Source organism: Bombina bombina, chromosome 4 (genome assembly GCF_027579735.1).
Source record: "Bombina bombina isolate aBomBom1 chromosome 4, aBomBom1.pri, whole genome shotgun sequence".
NCBI classification, from domain to species: Eukaryota; Metazoa; Chordata; class Amphibia; order Anura; family Bombinatoridae; genus Bombina; species Bombina bombina.
The window spans coordinates 1,224,025,700-1,224,047,355 of NC_069502.1; the positions used below are offsets into that span (position 1 = coordinate 1,224,025,700).

Sequence of the window (21,656 nt, forward strand, 5' to 3'; positions counted from 1 at the left end):
TCACCCACATTCCCCTTTTTACTCAGAAAGAATATTTGTAATGGATCTAATATCACCCTTACATTCTGATATTTATTTATCCAGTATTGTACTCTTAACCAAAATTGCTGAATTTTGGGGCATCCCCATAAACAATGTAATAAATTAGCTTTCTGTTCCCTACATCTGCTGCACTCGCTTTGTTGTACCGTAGTCCATTTACCTACTCTCTCTGGCGCCAGATGATATTGGTTTATTAATTTGAGCTGAGATTCTCTCCAGTTCACCCTATCTGTCGCTTCCTCTGCCAATTTAATTACTTCCAGCGATCTCTTCTACTTGTATTGTAGTGAAATATTTGTAAAGTTTATCTTTCAGGGTATTTATGTGAGATTGTCCCAGTATCAGCATTATTTGTTGGTACCAGTATGAGATCGACCTTATTCCTGCCTTGTAAATCTTAAGACCTGAGTCTATTTGAGCTTGTTGCCAGTCAGTGCCAAAATGGGTATTCTGTGTAACAATGTAGTGTCGGGTTTGCAGATATGCAAAAAAAATTTTTGCGGGCAATTGGAATTCTGCGGCTAGGTTCGCATATGATTCTATCTCACCATTCTGCCCCCTTCTTAACTGTGCAAAATCAATAATCCCTTTGGCTTTCCATTCAAGAAATACCTCATTTTGTATTCCTGGTATAAAATCCACACAGCCCACTATGGGTAAGTGTCTTGAGACCTGAAACTTCAGACTCAGTAAATTACAGTACTTTTGCCATGCCCTTACTATATTTGCTATGGTACTAAGGTATCCTATCTGCCTTGGTAGTTTGTTGTATGGGCAATGCAATATGGCCTTTAAATTGTATGGTTTGATCAACTCTGATTCTAACTCGTAGTGTGTAACATAGTCTGAGTTTGTGAGCCAGTCTAAACCAAATTTCAATATTGTGATAATATTGTAGTATTTGATACTAGGAAGTGCGAATCCTCCAAAATTCTTTTTTACTGAGGGGCGAGGTTTCTTTTTCCCCCAGATAAAACATGCACATAACTTGTTATATCTATCTATATCTCTTTGTGGTATAAAAATTGGTATATTTTGTAGGAGAAATAATACCTTCGGGAAAAAAATTGTTTTTAGCAGCATTATCCTTGCTGAAAGTGAAAGATAATACAGATTCCATTTCTCAAGATTTGCTTGCAAGTTATCAAAAACCACTTTATAATTTAACTGATACCATTCGTCTGGGTTCTTCCCCATTTTAATCCCTAGATAATTAATGTGTTTAACCTCTTTAAAAACATTATTTACGCTTAATCTGGTTTTGATCACCCACAGTAATTCTGACTTCGAGGGGTTGATTTTATATCCCGTGAAAGTACTAAATCTACCTATGATATCCATCACTAACGGGATATTTTTATCAGATTCTTGTATGAACAATAGAATGTCATCTGCGTATAAGGATATTAATGTCTTTTGTTCCCCTATGGTTAATGCTTGTATATCCATCCTAATCTTTACTGCGAGGGGTTCAAGTGCTAAATCAAATAATAGAGGGGAAAGTGGGCACCCCTGACGTGTGCCTTTCTCTAGTGTAATATGTTCTGAAAGCTCCCCGTTTACTAATAATTGTGATTTTGGTTTATTATAGATCAGTTTAACCAGCTCGACAAGGTTTCCGGAAAACCCAAAGTTCTCTAATGTTGACACCAGATGATTCCATATAATGGAATCAAACGCCTTTTCTGCGTCTATTGTAACAATTGCTAAGTCTTTCTTAGGTAGTTTCCCTTCCACCCTGCCGAGCTGATAAAAGTGATCCAAGATTGTCTGAACCCTACGCATGTTACAAACTGCATTTCGTCCCGGGATGAACCCAGCCTGGTCTGGATGAATCAGTTCTGCTATTATTTTTTTAAGCCTTGCTGAAATAATTGACATTAATATTTTATAATCTTGATTCAATAAAGATATGGGGCGATAAGATGCTAAATTTTCTGGGTCTTTCCCTTTCTTGTGAATCAGTGTAATTATCGAATCTGTAAAGTATCTCGAATTCATCTCCCTATTCTGATAATAATCATTATATAGTTTTGTTAATAGGGCTGGTATTATATCTACTGTTATTTTATAGAATTCCGCGGGCAGCCCATCTGGTCCTGCCGCTTTCCCTGTTTTGGAATTTTTAATTATTTGGACAACTTCTGCCTCCTCAATTGGCTGGTTTATTTGTAGGAGTGCTTCCCATTCTATCTGTGGCAGCTTCACCCTCTGCCAAAACCTTTCCTTTTCCTTGTTATTTATCTGTTGCTTACTATAAAGTTTTCTATAGTAATCTAGAAAGGCCTCCCTGATATCAACAGATGTTGTGAGGCATTTGTCTCCAACCCTGATTGCTCCTACTAAATTACTTTTCTTACGGAATTTGGTTATCTTTGCTAAATGTTTTGCGTTTAGGCCATGGTAGCCCTGATATATTACCCTTGCCTTTAGATCTTCCCTAGCCCATTTTTCTTTGAGGAAAGTCTCCCTTTCTTCTTTTGTTTTTAAATATCTACGCCAGTTAAGATCATTTGGGTTGCTTCTATACCTCCCAAAAGCATTTCTCAATTGATTTGCCAGTTGAATTTCCCTTGCTTTCAGCTTACGGACCATCTTTACCATGTATGCTTTCATCTCCCCTCTCATTACAGCTTTCCCTGCTTCCCATAGAATTTCCGTATTGTTTATCTGTTGATTATGTGTATAATATTCCTGCCATTTCTGATTCACCCAATTTGCAAATTGCGGATTATTACATAGATACCCCGGAAAATGAAATGTGTTTGTCTTTCTTTGGGACCTGTCTCTAGCAGCTATTGTCAATGTAATTATAGCATGGTCTGACAGTATTATATCAGAGATGTCTGTCTCTATTTCATACCTGAGGAGCTGTTCGTCTATCAAAAACATGTCTATGCGTGAAAAGTTTCTGTGTGTTTTGGATTCGCACGTAAATGTCCGGTCATCTGGGTGTTGCAATCGCCAAATATCTTTTACTTTCAATGCAGTTAAAAAGTTCCTCAAACATTTTGCTTCCCTGAAATTGGCCTGTTTACACCTTAGCTTATGTCTATCAATTTCTGGATATAGTGTTATGTTCATATCTCCAACTATAATTAGGTTCTGGCCTAGAAATGGTAATAGTTTTTGTTTCATTTGTCGCCAGAAATCTTTTTCAAGCCCATTAGGTCCATATATGTTGCAGATAGTCCAGACTGTATTATCTACCTTTAATTGTATTATTATATATCTCCCTATAGTGTCTAATTCTTGTTTTAAAATATTATAATCCAGATTTTTATTTAAAAGAATAGCCACCCCCCTCTTACGCTTGCTACATGGTGTAGCAATAATCTCCGCTATCCAGTTTGTTTTTAATTTGTCTATCTCTACTTTTTTAAGATGTAGTTCCTGTAAACATATAATATCCGGATTACCTTTTTTAACCATTCTAAGTACATTTCTACGTTTAACAGGGGAGGTGATACCCCCCACGTTCCAAGATATTATTTTTAACGGAGCCATCCTTCTAGCCATTTACACAGGGGGGGTGGGCAGGAGAGAGAGACATGAGAAAAAAAGAAGAGAGAGAGAAAAAAAAAAAAAAGGAAAAAGAAAAAAACCCAAGGCTTCTCCACCCACATTCTTTGTCACAATTGTCATACCCACACAATCTCTTTGTCTGCTCCCCTCTGAAAAGAAAATCAAATTCACTAATAGTTTACCTTTCATACTACAATATTATTTTCTTTGCAGAATGTCTTAGCTTCGTCCACCGAATTTAAAGCTACGGTGCCATCCATACTAAGTACTGTAATTTTTGCAGGGTATCTCATTGTTGCTCTTAAGCCTGCTTTAATTAATCCCGTACAATATGGCGCCATAGCTTTCCGTTTGGTGGAGGTTTCTAGAGAAAAGTCCTGAAATAAATACACCTGCTTCTGTTCTATCATAAGTGGTTGGTTAATCCTGTACTGCCGCATAATATTTATCTTATCTTGAAAGTATTTGATTAAAACCATACGTGGACGTGAGTTGCCCTCTTGTGGTACTCTATACTGTCCAATTCTGTGTGCCCTTTCCACTTGTAGTTTTTCCTCCTGCATCTGCATTCCTATCAGCTTCGGTAGGGATATTGACCCAAATTTTAACAGATCCTCAAATTCCTTGGTCTCTGGTAGACCCACTATTCTTACGTTACTACGTCTAGACCTGTCTTCAAGATCTTCTACCTTTAGCTGTAGAGATTTAATCTGGTCTGCCTGTGAACTTATGTCTGTTTCTTGTGTATATACTTTGTCCTCTAGGTCGGAAACCCTATTTTCTACCTCAGTCATTCTAGATGAAAATTGTTTTACATCTTGTGCTAGATCCACTATCTCTCTCTTTATGATCTCGAACTGTGGTAATATCAGATCAGCTAGTTGATTTATGGTTAACTGAGTCTCTGTATTCTTGCTCGTGTTTTCTATGTCTGTTTCTGTAATGCTTTCATGCAAAGATTTCAATTTTTTGTCTTTTTTTATCGGCATATTTGTGATCTATTTTTCATATTTATCATATATTTATCCATATACCAGGTACCAGCCAGCTCCAACAAGGGAAGGAGGACAACGTCAGAGAAAGAACCACTATACAAATTTCCCCATTAACCTTTCAGCAGCTACCTATCTCTTGTCCCTGTTATGGATATTACTCCCTACAATTGTGTCCCTCTGTATCTACCTTTATCCTGAGTGTGCTGTTTACATCAAACAGGGAAGTTACTTCGGCCCCTTCTTCCTGCTTATGTTCCCCTCTTAGTCATACTACTTTAACCTTTTATAAGTGTTGCGCATACATGTTATACTTTAAATCAAATCAAAAACATTCTTAAAATGTACTACTTTAACCTTTTATAAGTGTTGCACATACCTGTTATACTTTAAATCAAATCAAAACATTCTTAAAATCAACGATTCAGAATTTAACTTTACTCTCCTCACTGTGCTGCTTCTACTACCTCCACAGTATTATCCTTTTGTAGTTTTCCACAGCTATCTATACAGCTCTATACTACATCAATACAGTATAGTATATTAAGACATTCCTCAGATCTTATATCGTCGTTACACAGCATACATTCCCTGTATAAAATATATACCCAACCGTTCCCCAGTGCAATAAACCCCCCCACAATGTGTGAATAGTGTCTCTCTTTTTCTATAGAGGGTTTTTATAAAGACTGTCCAAATTTCCCTCTGCTTATGTATACAACAGCTGCTCTTTCACTCTTGTGGGTCCTATAGTTCTTTATATCCCACGTTCCTCTTTTTTCCCCCTGCTGAGTATGGCAGGATTCAGCAAGATACTTGGGAGAACCCCCACAATCCACCTCGATCTGTGTATAATGTTACACTTTAATTTTATACTGCTGCTTGTGAGTAGCTGATAACCAGACCTATGTATCTTATGACTTTTTTAGGCAGGTGCCAAAATATAGTTCAGTCTGCAATGTTCCTTTCTCAAAATATAGTTCAGTCTGCAAAGTTCTCTAATGTTGACACCAGATGATTCCATATAATGGAATCAAACGCCTTTTCTGCGTCTATTGTAACAATTGCTAAGTCTTTCTTAGGTAGTTTCCCTTCCACCCTGCCGAGCTGATAAAAGTGATCCAAGATTGTCTGAACCCTACGCATGTTACAAACTGCATTTCGTCCCGGGATGAACCCAGCCTGGTCTGGATGAATCAGTTCTGCTATTATTTTTTTAAGCCTTGCTGAAATAATTGACATTAATATTTTATAATCTTGATTCAATAAAGATATGGGGCGATAAGATGCTAAATTTTCTGGGTCTTTCCCTTTCTTGTGAATCAGTGTAATTATCGAATCTGTAAAGTATCTCGAATTCATCTCCCTATTCTGATAATAATCATTATATAGTTTTGTTAATAGGGCTGGTATTATATCTACTGTTATTTTATAGAATTCCGCGGGCAGCCCATCTGGTCCTGCCGCTTTCCCTGTTTTGGAATTTTTAATTATTTGGACAACTTCTGCCTCCTCAATTGGCTGGTTTATTTGTAGGAGTGCTTCCCATTCTATCTGTGGCAGCTTCACCCTCTGCCAAAACCTTTCCTTTTCCTTGTTATTTATCTGTTGCTTACTATAAAGTTTTCTATAGTAATCTAGAAAGGCCTCCCTGATATCAACAGATGTTGTGAGGCATTTGTCTCCAACCCTGATTGCTCCTACTAAATTACTTTTCTTACGGAATTTGGTTATCTTTGCTAAATGTTTTGCGTTTAGGCCATGGTAGCCCTGATATATTACCCTTGCCTTTAGATCTTCCCTAGCCCATTTTTCTTTGAGGAAAGTCTCCCTTTCTTCTTTTGTTTTTAAATATCTACGCCAGTTAAGATCATTTGGGTTGCTTCTATACCTCCCAAAAGCATTTCTCAATTGATTTGCCAGTTGAATTTCCCTTGCTTTCAGCTTACGGACCATCTTTACCATGTATGCTTTCATCTCCCCTCTCATTACAGCTTTCCCTGCTTCCCATAGAATTTCCGTATTGTTTATCTGTTGATTATGTGTATAATATTCCTGCCATTTCTGATTCACCCAATTTGCAAATTGCGGATTATTACATAGATACCCCGGAAAATGAAATGTGTTTGTCTTTCTTTGGGACCTGTCTCTAGCAGCTATTGTCAATGTAATTATAGCATGGTCTGACAGTATTATATCAGAGATGTCTGTCTCTATTTCATACCTGAGGAGCTGTTCGTCTATCAAAAACATGTCTATGCGTGAAAAGTTTCTGTGTGTTTTGGATTCGCACGTAAATGTCCGGTCATCTGGGTGTTGCAATCGCCAAATATCTTTTACTTTCAATGCAGTTAAAAAGTTCCTCAAACATTTTGCTTCCCTGAAATTGGCCTGTTTACACCTTAGCTTATGTCTATCAATTTCTGGATATAGTGTTATGTTCATATCTCCAACTATAATTAGGTTCTGGCCTAGAAATGGTAATAGTTTTTGTTTCATTTGTCGCCAGAAATCTTTTTCAAGCCCATTAGGTCCATATATGTTGCAGATAGTCCAGACTGTATTATCTACCTTTAATTGTATTATTATATATCTCCCTATAGTGTCTAATTCTTGTTTTAAAATATTATAATCCAGATTTTTATTTAAAAGAATAGCCACCCCCCTCTTACGCTTGCTACATGGTGTAGCAATAATCTCCGCTATCCAGTTTGTTTTTAATTTGTCTATCTCTACTTTTTTAAGATGTAGTTCCTGTAAACATATAATATCCGGATTACCTTTTTTAACCATTCTAAGTACATTTCTACGTTTAACAGGGGAGGTGATACCCCCCACGTTCCAAGATATTATTTTTAACGGAGCCATCCTTCTAGCCATTTACACAGGGGGGGTGGGCAGGAGAGAGAGACATGAGAAAAAAAGAAGAGAGAGAGAAAAAAAAAAAAAAAAAAAAAGGAAAAAGAAAAAAACCCAAGGCTTCTCCACCCACATTCTTTGTCACAATTGTCATACCCACACAATCTCTTTGTCTGCTCCCCTCTGAAAAGAAAATCAAATTCACTAATAGTTTACCTTTCATACTACAATATTATTTTCTTTGCAGAATGTCTTAGCTTCGTCCACCGAATTTAAAGCTACGGTGCCATCCATACTAAGTACTGTAATTTTTGCAGGGTATCTCATTGTTGCTCTTAAGCCTGCTTTAATTAATCCCGTACAATATGGCGCCATAGCTTTCCGTTTGGTGGAGGTTTCTAGAGAAAAGTCCTGAAATAAATACACCTGCTTCTGTTCTATCATAAGTGGTTGGTTAATCCTGTACTGCCGCATAATATTTATCTTATCTTGAAAGTATTTGATTAAAACCATACGTGGACGTGAGTTGCCCTCTTGTGGTACTCTATACTGTCCAATTCTGTGTGCCCTTTCCACTTGTAGTTTTTCCTCCTGCATCTGCATTCCTATCAGCTTCGGTAGGGATATTGACCCAAATTTTAACAGATCCTCAAATTCCTTGGTCTCTGGTAGACCCACTATTCTTACGTTACTACGTCTAGACCTGTCTTCAAGATCTTCTACCTTTAGCTGTAGAGATTTAATCTGGTCTGCCTGTGAACTTATGTCTGTTTCTTGTGTATATACTTTGTCCTCTAGGTCGGAAACCCTATTTTCTACCTCAGTCATTCTAGATGAAAATTGTTTTACATCTTGTGCTAGATCCACTATCTCTCTCTTTATGATCTCGAACTGTGGTAATATCAGATCAGCTAGTTGATTTATGGTTAACTGAGTCTCTGTATTCTTGCTCGTGTTTTCTATGTCTGTTTCTGTAATGCTTTCATGCAAAGATTTCAATTTTTTGTCTTTTTTTATCGGCATATTTGTGATCTATTTTTCATATTTATCATATATTTATCCATATACCAGGTACCAGCCAGCTCCAACAAGGGAAGGAGGACAACGTCAGAGAAAGAACCACTATACAAATTTCCCCATTAACCTTTCAGCAGCTACCTATCTCTTGTCCCTGTTATGGATATTACTCCCTACAATTGTGTCCCTCTGTATCTACCTTTATCCTGAGTGTGCTGTTTACATCAAACAGGGAAGTTACTTCGGCCCCTTCTTCCTGCTTATGTTCCCCTCTTAGTCATACTACTTTAACCTTTTATAAGTGTTGCGCATACATGTTATACTTTAAATCAAATCAAAAACATTCTTAAAATGTACTACTTTAACCTTTTATAAGTGTTGCACATACCTGTTATACTTTAAATCAAATCAAAACATTCTTAAAATCAACGATTCAGAATTTAACTTTACTCTCCTCACTGTGCTGCTTCTACTACCTCCACAGTATTATCCTTTTGTAGTTTTCCACAGCTATCTATACAGCTCTATACTACATCAATACAGTATAGTATATTAAGACATTCCTCAGATCTTATATCGTCGTTACACAGCATACATTCCCTGTATAAAATATATACCCAACCGTTCCCCAGTGCAATAAACCCCCCCACAATGTGTGAATAGTGTCTCTCTTTTTCTATAGAGGGTTTTTATAAAGACTGTCCAAATTTCCCTCTGCTTATGTATACAACAGCTGCTCTTTCACTCTTGTGGGTCCTATAGTTCTTTATATCCCACGTTCCTCTTTTTTCCCCCTGCTGAGTATGGCAGGATTCAGCAAGATACTTGGGAGAACCCCCACAATCCACCTCGATCTGTGTATAATGTTACACTTTAATTTTATACTGCTGCTTGTGAGTAGCTGATAACCAGACCTATGTATCTTATGACTTTTTTAGGCAGGTGCCAAAATATAGTTCAGTCTGCAATGTTCCTTTCTCTGTGGCGCTGTCCCCTTATACGGGCCAATATGTCTCAGTAAGCAGGGGGTGTTCAGACATCTTTGTCTCAGTCTACTCCTGAATCTTTCCTACTCCTGTTTTCTGTTTAGAACCCAGGCAATTATATATATACAGACTCCTTCATATTTATGGGCCCATCTATTTCTGTTATCTTCTGCCTGTTCCAGGAACCAAACAAACAGCCCCAGCACAATGTTTGCCTTTCAACTCCAATGTTTTAAATCTCTGATGTGATAGGATTTATTTCTTTGCACCTTATCTTTCAGACACTTACTCCAAGCATCCAGTCTCTGCTTGATTTTTACCACAGACACACGCTACACAGCAATTATATTACATTATTACACTCAATGTTACTTGCGTTTTTTTTATATGTCTCAGATTTTCCTTTCTGCCGTGTTTTCAGCTCTTTGGCGGTTTCCTTATACCCCAAGCCACTTCACCGTTTGTTACCTTAGACCCACTTCAGTCACGATACCTTATGTCCGTCGTGCGCCTATTCCGGGTACTTGTGTTAATACGGAATTATGAAGATTTGCGGCTACCTCCTTGGAGTCACGCCATGCTGCATACCGCTCCGTTATCTGTACTGGCTCCTTTTCCGGCACCTTACTGTGGCGTGTGTCTGGGCCAGTGCCGTCCGGCCACTGTATGGCAATCTGTGAACTTCCGTCTACTCCGCTTGCTCCACTGCAAGCCGTTCCCTACGCAGAGCTGCTATACCCCGCAAACAGGAATCTGTAGATAAGGCAGAACTTTTCTGGCTTTTTTTCTCTCACTTGGCTCCACGAGCCGTTCGGCATCTTGCTGCTTCTCTTGCCACGCCTACCGGAAGCTCCCGAGTCCACGGATCATTTTAATTACTATTAGGAATACCACTCCTGCCCAGCAGGAGGCGGCAAAGAGCAGCACAGCAAAGCTGTTAAATATCACCTCCCTTCCCTCCCAACCCAGTCAGTCGACCAAAGTAAAGGAGAGAAAGGAAGTGCAGAGGTGTCTGAAGTTTATAATAACCAACAACCTTTCTTTCAAAAACAGGGCGGGCCGTGGACTCATCATGTAAAAAAGAAATAAATTTATCAGGTAAGCATAAATTTTCTTTTCTTTTTAATGACGCAATGAGTCCACGGATCATCTTAATTACTATTGGGAATCAATACCCAAGCTAGAGTACACAGATGATATGAGAGGAACAAGACAGGTAACCTAAACGGAAGGCACCACTGCTTGAAGAACCTTTCTCCCAAAAGCGGCCTCAGCCGAGGCAAAAGTTTAAAATTTGTAGAATTTTGAAAAAGTGTGAAGAGAGGACCAAGTTGCAGCATTGCAAATCTGTTCCACAGAAGCTTCATTCTTGAATGCCCATGAGGAAGCAACAGCCCACGTGGAATAAGCCATAACTCTCTCCGGAGGCTGCTGTCCAGCAGTCTCATATGCAAAAACGTATGATACTCTTCAGCCAAAAAGAAAAAGTAGCCGTAGCTTTCTGTCCCTTACATTTTCCTGAGAAAACCACAAACAAAGCAGAAGACTGATGAAAATCCTTAGTCGCCTGCAGATTTTACTTTAAGGCACGAACCACATCCAAATTGTGCAGAAGCCGTTCCTTCTGAGAGGTAGGATTAGGACACAAGTAAGGAACAACAATCTCCTGATTAATGTTCCGATCAGAAACAACCTTAGGAAGAAATACTAATTTAGTACGTAAAACTACCTCATTTGAATGAAAAATAAGGTAAGGGGACTCATACTGCAATGCCGAGAGCTCTGACACTCTGCGAGCAGAAGAAATAGCAACAAGAAATAAAACTTTCCAAGATAACAACTTAATATCTAAGGAATGCATAGGCTCAAACGGAGCCCCTTGAAGTACTTTGAGAACCAAATTAAGACTCCATGGAGGAGTAACTGGTTTGAACACAGGCCTGATCCTGACCAAGGCCTGACAAAAAGATTGCACATCTGGAACATCTGCCAGACATTTGTGTAACAAAATAGATAAGGCAGAAATTTGACCCTATAGGGAACTTGTCGATAATCCTTTCTCCAAACCCTCTTGAAGAAAGGACAAAATTCTAGGGATCCTAACTCTACTCCAGGAGTAGCCCTTGGATCCACACCAATAGAGATATTTATGCCATATCTTATGGAAAATCTTTCTAGTTACAGGTTTACGAGCCTGAATCATGGTCTCTATGACCGATTCTGAAAAGCCCCGCTTGGATAAAATTAAGCGTTCAATCTCCAAGCAGTCAGCTTCAGAGAAGATTTGGGTGATGAAAGGGCCCTTGAATTAGAAGGTCCTTCCTCAACGGAAGTCTCCAAGGTGGCAGCGATGACATGCCCACCAGATCTGCGTATAAAATCCTGAGAGGCCAAGCCGGTGCAATGAGGATCACGGAAGCCCTCCCGAGGCCCTCTCCTGCTTGATTCAAGCAATAACCCGAGGAAGAAGAGCAAATGGAGGAAATAGGTATGCTAGACTGAAGGTCCAAGGTACCGCCAGGGCGTCTATCAGTACCGTCTGAGGGTCCCTGGACCTCGACCCGTACCTAGGAAGCCTGGCATTCTGCCGAGATGCCATGAGATCCAATTCCGGCTGACCCCATTTGAGAATCAGGCTGGAAAACACTTCTGGATGGAGTTCCCACTCCCCTGAATGAAAAGTCTGCCTGCTCAGGAAGTCCGCCTCACAATTGTTCACCCCTGTGATGTGGATCGCCGACAGACAGTAAGAGTGGGTTTCCGCCGACTGAATTATTTTGGTTACCTCTGTCATCAATAAGGAACTCCTCGTATCTCCCTGATTGATGTAAGCCACTGAAGTTATGTTGTCCGACTGGAACCTGATAAACTGGATCGAGGCTAACTGGAGCCAAGCCAGAAGAGCATTGAAGATCACTCTCAGTTCCAGAATGTTTATAGGTAGAACAGACTCTGACTGAGTCCAAACTCCCTGAGCCTTTAAGGAGCCCCAGACTGCTCCCCATCCTAGAAGGCTGGCGTCTGTTGTCACAATCACCCAAGATGGTCTGCAAAAGCAGGTACCCTAGGAGAGAGGATTTTGAGACAACCACCATTGAAGAGAATCCCTTGTCTCCTGCTCCCGAAGTATTCGAGACAAATCCGCATAATCTCCGTTCCATTGCCTGAGCATGTTTAACTGCAGAGGTCTGAGATGGAACCGAGCAAACGGGATGATGTCCATTGCCGCTACCATCAGCCTGATTACATCCATGCACTGAGCCACTGATGGCCGAGGAGTGGACTGAAGAGCTAGACAAGTATCGAAAATCTTTGATTTCCTGACTTCTGTCAGAAAAATCTTCATTGATAGGGAATCTATTATGGTTTCCAAGAAAGTTACCCTTGTATTTGGGACTAAGGAACTCTTTTTCAAGTTTACCTTCCATCCGTGGGATCGCAGGAAGGATAACAACATTTCCATGCTTGTTGTAAGGATGGAGCCTGGACTAGGATGTCGTCCATATAGGGTGCCACTGAAATGCCCTGTAACCGAAGCACCGCCAACAGTGATCCCAGAACCTTTGAGAAAATTCTGGGAGCTGTGGCAAGACCGAAGGGAAGAGCCACGAATTGGAAGTGTTTGTCTAAAAAGGCAAATCTTAGAAACTTGTGATGATCCCTGTGAATGGAAACATGCAAGTATGCGTCCTTTAAATCCACAGTTGTCATAAATTGACCCTCTTGGACCAAAGGGAGAATGGAACGAAAAGTTTCCATCTTGAAGGACGGTACTCTGAGGAATTTGTTTAGACTCTTGAGATCTAAAATAGGCCTGAAGGTTCCCTCTTTTTTGGGAACCAAGAACAGATTGGAATAAAATCCCAGACCCTGTTCCTGAATAGGAACAGAAACTATCACTCCCAAGTCGGAGAGGTCTCCCCTACACAGTGTAACAACGCCACTCTTTTTGTCTGGTCTACAGATAATCTTGAAACATGCCTCTGGGAGGAAAATTTTGAACTCTAGTTTGTATCCCTGGGACACTATTTCTACTGCCCAGGGATCCTAAACATCTCGAACCCAAGCCTGAACGAAGAAGGAAAGTCTGCCCCCATGGCGGAGCAACAGGTTTAAACACAGGCTTGATTCTAACTAAAGCCTGACAGAACGACTGAACGTCTAGAACATCTGCCAGACGCTTGTGCAGTAGAATTGATAAGGCAGATATCTGTCCCTTTAAGGAACTAGCTGATAGCCCCTTCTCCAATCCTTCTTGGAGAAAGGACAAAATCCTAGTAATCTTGATCGTACTCCATGAGTAGCCTTTGGATTCGCACCAATAAAGATATTTACGCCATATCTTATGATAATTTTTTCTAGTGACAGGCCCTCGAGCCTGAATCAAGGTATCTATGACCGACTCAGAGAAACCCCGCTTGGAAAAAATCAAGCGTTCAATCTCCAAGCAGTCAGCTGCAGAGAAACTAGATTTGGATGCTGAATCAGAAGGTCCTGTCTCAGTGGCAGAGTCCATGATGGAAGAGATGACATGTCCACCAGGTCTGCATACCAAGACCTGTGTGGCCACGCAGGTGCTATCAAAATTACCGAAGCTCTCTCCTGTTTGATTCTGGCAATCAAACGAGGAAGGAGAGGAAATGGTGGAAACACATAAGCCAGGTTGAACGACCAGGGTACTGCTAGAGCATCTATCAGTACTGCCTGAGGATCCCTTGACCTCGACACATAACAAGGAAGTTTGGCGTTCTGACGAGACGCCATCAGATCCAATTCTGGTGTGCCCCATTGCTGAATCAATTGTGCAAACACCTCCGGATGAAGTTCCCACACCCCCGGATGAAAAGTCTGACGACTTAGAAAATCCGCTTCCCAGTTCTCCACTCCTGGGATATAGATTGCCCATTGAATTATTTTGGTAACCTCTATCATCGCTAGAGAACTCTTTGTAGCTACCCCGTTGATTGATATATGCTACAGTCGTGATATTGTCCGACTGGAATCTTATGAATCTGGCCGAAGCCAGCTGAGGCCACGCCAGAAGCGCGTTGAATATCGCTCTCAGTTCTAGAATATTTATCGGGAGAGCCTCTTCCTGAGTCCACAAACCCTGTGCTTTCAGGGAATTCCAGACTGCACCCCAGCCCAATAGGCTGGCGTCCGTTGTCACTATGACCCATGCTGGCCTGCGGAAACACATTCCCTGGGACAGATGATCCTGCGACAACCGCCAAAGAAGAGAGTCTCTGGTCTCTTGATCCAGATTTATCTGAGGAGATAAATCTGCATAATCCCCATTCCACTGTTTGAGCATGCATAGTTGCAGTGGTCTGAGATGCAAGCAAGCAAACGGAACTATGTCCATTGCCGCTACCATTAGTCCGATTACTTCCATACACTGAGCCACTGACGGCCGAGGAATGGAATGAAGAGCTCGGCAGATGGTTAAAATCTTTGATTTCCTGACCTCCATCAGAAAAATTTTCATGTCCACCGAATCTGTCAGAGTTCCCAGGAAAGGAACTCTTGTGAGAGGGGTAAGTGAACTCTTTTTTACGTTCACCTTCCACCCGTGAGAAAAGCCAACACGATGTCCGTGTGAGACTTGGCTAGTTGGTAAGTCGACGCCTGAATTAAGATATCGTCCAGATAAGGCGCCACAGCTATGCCCCGCAGCCTTATAACCGCCAGAAGGGACCCTAGCACCTTTGTGAAAATTCTGGGAGCTGTGGCCAACCCGAAGGGAAGAGCCACAAACTGGTAATGCTTGTCCAGAAAGGCGAACCTGAGGAACTGGTGATGATCTTTGTGGATAGGGATGTGTAGATACGCATCCTTTAAGTCCACGGTGGTCATATATTGACCCTCCTGGATCATTTGTAAAATAGTCCGAATGGTCTCCATTTTGAAGGAGGAATTTGTTTAGGATCTTGAGATCTAACATTGGTCTGAAGGTTCCCTCTTTTTTGGGAACCACAAACAGATTGGAGTAGAACCCCTGTCCCTGTTCTGTTTTCGGAACTGGGCAGATCACTCCCATGGTATATAGGTCTTCAACACAGCGTAAGAATGCCTCTCTTTTTGTCTGGTTTACAGACAATTGAGAAAGATGGAATCTCCCCCTTGGAGGAGAATCTTTGAAATCTAGAAGATACCCCTGGGTTACGATTTCTAAAGCCCAGGAGTCCTGAACGTCTCTTGCCCAAGCCTGAGCAAAGAGAGAAAGTCTGCCCCCTACTAGATCCGGTCCCGGATCGGGGGCTACCCCTTCATGCTGTCTTGGTGGCAGCAGCGGGCTTCTTGGCCTGTTTACCCTTGTTCCAAGTCTGGTTAGGTCTCCAGACTGACGTGGATTGAGCAAAATTCCCCTCTTGCTTTGCAGCAGGGGAAGAGGTAGAGGGACCCCCTTTGAAGTTTCGAAAGGAACGAAAATTATTTTGTTTGGTCCTATCTTATCCTCCAGTGATGTCTGAAATGATCTCTTTCAGTTCAGGCCCGAATAGGCCCTTGAAATGGATGGCTAAAAGCTTAGATTTTTCAGCAGACCAGGACTTAAGCCATAACGCTCTACACGCTAAAATGGCAAAACCTGAATTCTTTGCCGCTAATTTAGCCAGTTGAAAAGCGTCATCTGTAATGAAAGAATTAGCTAGCTTGAGAGCTCTAATTCTATCCAGAATATCATCTAATGGGGTCTCAACCTGAAGAGCCTCCTCCAGAGCCTCGAACCAAAAAGCAGCTGCAGTAGTTACAGGAACAATGCACGCTCATAGGTTGGAGAAGAAAACCCTGATGAACAAATATTTTCTTTAGGAGACCCTCTAATTTTTTATCCATAGGATCTTTGAAAGCACAACTGTCCTCAATAGGTATAGTTGTACGCTTAGCCGGAGTAGAAATAACTCCCTCCACCTTAGGGACCGTCTGCCACAAGTCCCGCATGGTGTCTGATATGGGAAACATTTTCTTAAAAGTAGGAGGGGGAGCGAACGGAATACCTGGTCTTTCCCACTCCTTAGTAACAATGTCCGAAATCCTCTTAGGGACCGGAAAAACATCAGTGTAGGCAGGAACCTCTAGAAATCTGTCTATTTTACACAAATCTCTCTGGAACTACAATAGGGTCACAATCATCCAGAGTCGCTAAAACCTCCCTGAGCAATAAGCAGAGGTGTTCAAGTTTAAATTTATTAGCCGTCATATCGGAGTCTGTCTGAGGGAACATCTTTCCTGAATCAGAAATCTCTCCCTCAGACAGCAAATCCCTCACCCCCAACTCAGAACATTGTGAGGGTACATCGGATATGGCTAATAAAGCATCAGAGGGCTCAGCATTTGTTCTCACACCAGACCTACTGCGCTTCCCCTGCAACCCAGGCAGCTTAGATAAAACCTCTGTGAGGGTAGTATTCATAACTGCGGCCAAATCTTGCAGGGTGAAAGAATTAGACGCACTAGAAGTACTTGGCATCGCTTGTGCGGGCGTTAATGGTTCTGACACTTGGGGAGAATTAGATGGCATAACCTGATTCCCTTCTGACTGAGAATCATCCTGCGACATACTTTTAGTAGATAAAATATGTTCTTTGCAATTTATTGACCTTTCAGTGCATGAGGGACACATTCTAAGTGGGGGTTCCACAATGGCTTCTAAACATATTGAACAATGACTTTCTTCAATGTCAGACATGTTGAAAAGCCTAGTATTGACTACAAACAAGCATGAAAACACTTTATTTAGTGAAAAAAATAACAATCTTAAAAAACGGTACTGCGCCTTTAAGAGAAAAAAAAGCATACACGTTCTGCAAAACTGCTTTAAAATGCACCAAATTTTTTAAATTTTTGCAAGCAGACTCAATATGTGTAGTTAAGTTTGCCTCACAAGGAAATTTAACATTTAACCCCTTAATGTGGAAACCGGAATTAAATTAGGCCTAAATCCGGAAAAAACACCCCCAGCACCTTGCCACAGCCCTGCTGTGGCGCCTACCTACCCTCAGGGATAGTAAATATGGTGTTAAAGCTTCAATTTGGCCCAAAACATCCACAAGGGCCCTCAGGAGTTGGAGCTTGCTGCGTGAAAACAACTGCGCATCTGAGGCGCGAAAATAGGCCCCGCCCATCTCACTCAATGTCTCTACAGCCTCAAAGAACCGCACCAGAGCGGTTTTAAACTAGCCATGTGGGTTCTGAGATCCAAAAAATAAGCCAAGTGTACCCTCAATAAAGTTGCCCAAAAAACGTTATTGCCCACAAAACGTTAACAGCACTCCCAGTTTTTTCTTTTATTAGCATATGTAATACAGAAATAGAAAATAGCCCTGCAGATCACCTCTACACCTCAGCAGTACTTTGCTGAGGTGCCTACCTGTCTGAAGAATTGACCCTCACTGCTTTGAATATACTAACAAGCGCTTCTTCTTCTGACTAGATGCGCAGTAGAAAATGTTAACAAGCTTCTTCTTCCGACTGACAGGAAGAGGAAGTAAGAAAAGGCACGCAATGCTTTCCCCTAGAACCGCCCATCGTGGGCGTGCCAAATCCAGTCATCTCTCGGTCGTGCATATTATTAAAACGCCGGGAGATGAAAACCACCATAAGCCTATGCAATCCAGCCCCAGTGCCTGCGCTGTTACTATCAAAATAAAGTGTCCCAATCATAAGTCTCTTTATTGTCCCTTGTTGAATCAAGTGCCTCTTTTTCTGAGTCCTATCCCCAGATAGTCAGCACTTACCTCCTCATCTGCCCGACAGCAAGGCAGCTCCCAGGTTTAAGAGGTCCTCTCCCTCCCATGGACCTGTAACAAATGGAAAAGGACTGAGTAAGATCCCTCAGTTTTTCATAGTTAGGGCAGCAGCAGTATGGGAGGCGCAGTGAGAATTATGTCCCACAAGTTCCTATCGCTCTAAAGCCACCACTGCTCTACTGAAGAGACTGATATGGACTACGGCTAAACCCCAGGACAAGCAGCACAATCCTGTACTACTTAAAAAATAATAAACTCTTGATTGAAGATCTTTTTCTAACACTTAATTTACCAAAGAGAATGACTGGGTTGGGAGGGAAGGGAGGTGATATTTAACAGCTTTGCTGTGGTGCTCTTTGCCGCCTCCTGCAGGGCAGGAGTGGTATTCCCAATAGTAATTAAGATGATCTGTGGACTCATTGTGTCATTCAAAATAAATAGAAAGTGCAAGGTTTAAATGTAGCAGAACTGAAGTGTCAATTGATATAAAATAGTAAGCACAAAGTGTAAATGCAGCAGAACTCTCATGTCATTGCACTGGGTTAGTCTCTCCTTCACATACAGAAATACAGGGAATGCCCCTAGGAGAAGCAAAGCAAAGCAAAATCTGCCTTTTGAATATTTCACTAGGGATAACACAGTGTTGGAGGATCTTTAAAATATCTCACCTGAGCTGAGAGGTTTTGAATACCAGGGCCTCTGAGTCTATTGATCATTCATCTGAGCCTACATGTAACGGAGTCTATAGATCATTCATCTACTTAGCCTACATGTAACTGAGTCTATAGATCATTCATCTACTTAGCCTACATGTAACTGAGTTTATAGATAATTCAGCTCCTGAGCCTACATGTAACTGGGTCTATGGATCATTCATGTACTAACACTACATGTGACTCTCTGAGTCTATAGATTATTCATCTACTGAGCCTACATGTGACTGAGTCTATAAATCATTCATCTACAGACCCTACATGTGACTCTCTCACTCCATATTTCGTTCATCTGCTGAGTCTGTGTGCGATATAGACACAAACGTTAGCCTACATGTAACCCTCGGCATCCGTAGCTCATTTATCTACTGAGCATATGTGTGACCCTGACACATACTAGGATACAAAATGCCTGGGACATGCATAAAGCTATCCTAAGAAAACAGTAATATGGATAGACTTGATGGGCCTTTTTGGTTCTTATCTACCATCAAATTCTATGTAACTTTCATCCATAGTTAATTTATTACCTTCAGGTTCCTGAGGACCTTGAATGTGTTAGCCAGTGAAGTGCAGTCCCGTTCTGTGAACGTAAAGAGGTTCCACTCAAAGTTCATACCACAGCCCTTGACACCGTACACTAGATGCAGCTCCTCTAGACCATGTAAGGAATTAGCCATTATGCCCAGATCAAAGTGGTCCATTGAGGGCAGATCATCTCCAATATCACTCCCAATGTCAGAAAAATCCTCCTGGTCATCATCTTGCTTTATGTTCAGTTTCACAGGAGGCAGCAGCTGTTGGATCTCTAATTTCTTAACATAGTCTTTACCCAGTTGAGCTGCCATTACAATGGGCCCAGTATCTGTAATATCTGGGATAAAACATTCAATGAGGTTCTCAAGGTGTCGCTCAAAGAACAGCCTCTTCCAACTGCCCCCATAGCGAGAAATGTCACAGATGGGCCAGCGCTCAGCACTGCAACGTCTCCAATAGTCTTCATGGCTGATCAGGTTGGCTGTGACCTGCAGAGGCAAAGACGCTGAGATTCTGTCCAACACCTGGCTTCTATGCTGGGGAAGCAACTTCTCCAGAATGGGATCATCTATGGAATGGAAAAGAAAGAATTATTCAAAAGCAAAAACATTCACCACTTACTGAAATCAGGGAGAGGGAGAGAGGGAGAGAGAATGTGTGTGTGTGAGCGAGCGTGTGTGTGAGAGCGAGCGAATGTGTGTGTGAGAGCGAATATGTGTGTGAGAGAGCGAATATGTGTGTGAGAGAGCGAATATGTGTGTGAGAGAGCGAATATGTGTGTGAGAGAGCGAATATGTGTGTGAGAGAGCGAATATGTGTGTGAGAGAGAGAGCGAATATGTGTGTGAGAGAGAGAGCGAATATGTGTGTGAGAGAGAGAGCGAATATGTGTGAGAGAGAGCGAATATGTGTGTGTGAGAGAGAGAGAGCGCGAGAGCGAATATGTGTGTGTGAGAGAGAGCGCGCGAGAGAGCGAGAGAAAGTTTCTGTTTTTGAGAGACAGTTTGTGTGTGTGAGAGTATGAGAGTTTCTGTGTGCATGAGAATTTGTGTGTGAGAGTTTCTGTGGGTGTGAGAGAGACAATGTATTTGTGTGTGTGTGAGAGCAATAAGAAAATTTATACTTACCTGATAAATTTATTTCTTTTTTGACATGATGAGTCCACGGATCATCTTAATTACTAATGGGAATATCACTCTTGCCGAGCAGGAGGCGGCAAAGAGCACCACAGCAAAGCTGTCAAATAACTCCTCCCCTCCCTCCCACTCCAGTCATTCGACCGAAGTTAAGGAAAGAAAGGAAGAAACAAGGTGCAGAGGTGTCTGAAGTTTATAACATACACATAACCTGTCTAAATAACAGGGCGGGCCGTGGACTCATTGTGTCAAAAAAGAAATACATTTATCAGGTAAGCATACATTTTCTTTTCTTTTTAATGACACGATGAGTCCACGGATCATCTTAATTACAAATGGCAATCAATACCCAAGCTAGAGTACACAGATGATACAGGAGGGACAAGACAGGAGGCACCACTGCTTGAAGAACCTTTCTCCCAAAAGCGGCCACAGCCGAGGCAAAAGTGTCAAATTTGTAGAATTTTGAAAAAGTTTGGAGAGAGGACCAAGTTGCAGCCTTACAAATCCGTTCCCCCGAAGCTTCATTCTTGAATGCCCATGAGGAAGCAACAGCCCACGTGGAATGAGCCATAACTCTCTCTGGAAGCTGCTGTCCAGCAGTCTCATATGCAAAACATATGATACTCCGCAGCCAAAAAGAAAGAGAAGTAGCCGTAGCTTTCTGTCCCATACGTTTTCCTGAGAAAAAACATAATTTATGCTTACCTGATAAATGTATTTCTCTTGTAGTGTAGTCAGTCCACGGGTCATCCATTACTTATGGAATATATCTCTTCCTAACAGGAAGCTGCAAGAGGATCACCCAGCAGAGCTTGCTACATAGCTCCTCCCCTCACATGTCATATTCAGTCATTCGACCAAAGCAGACGAGAAAGGAGAAACCATAGGGTGCAGTGGTGACTGGAGTTTAATTAAAATTTAGGTCTGCCTTAAAGACAGGGCGGGCCGTGGACTGACTACACTACAAGAGAAATAAATTTATCAGGTAAGCATAAATTATGTTTTCTCTTGTTAAGTGTAGTCAGTCCACGGGTCATCCATTACTTATGGAATACCAATACCAAAGCTAAAGTACACGGATGAAGGGCGGGACAAGG

At 41.5% G+C, this 21,656-nt stretch overlaps 1 protein-coding gene across 1 annotated transcript in view; it reads right to left on the minus strand.

Annotated features, from left to right (window-relative positions):
• TCTE1 (t-complex-associated-testis-expressed 1) overlaps positions 1 to 21,656 on the minus strand; it is a 190,377-nt gene that overhangs the window by 144,512 nt on the left and 24,209 nt on the right. The window contains exon 2 of the mRNA XM_053712820.1: positions 19,415 to 19,989. Within this exon, the coding sequence (XP_053568795.1) occupies positions 19,415 to 19,989 (575 nt within the window). The remainder of the gene's footprint in view (positions 1 to 19,414; positions 19,990 to 21,656) is intronic.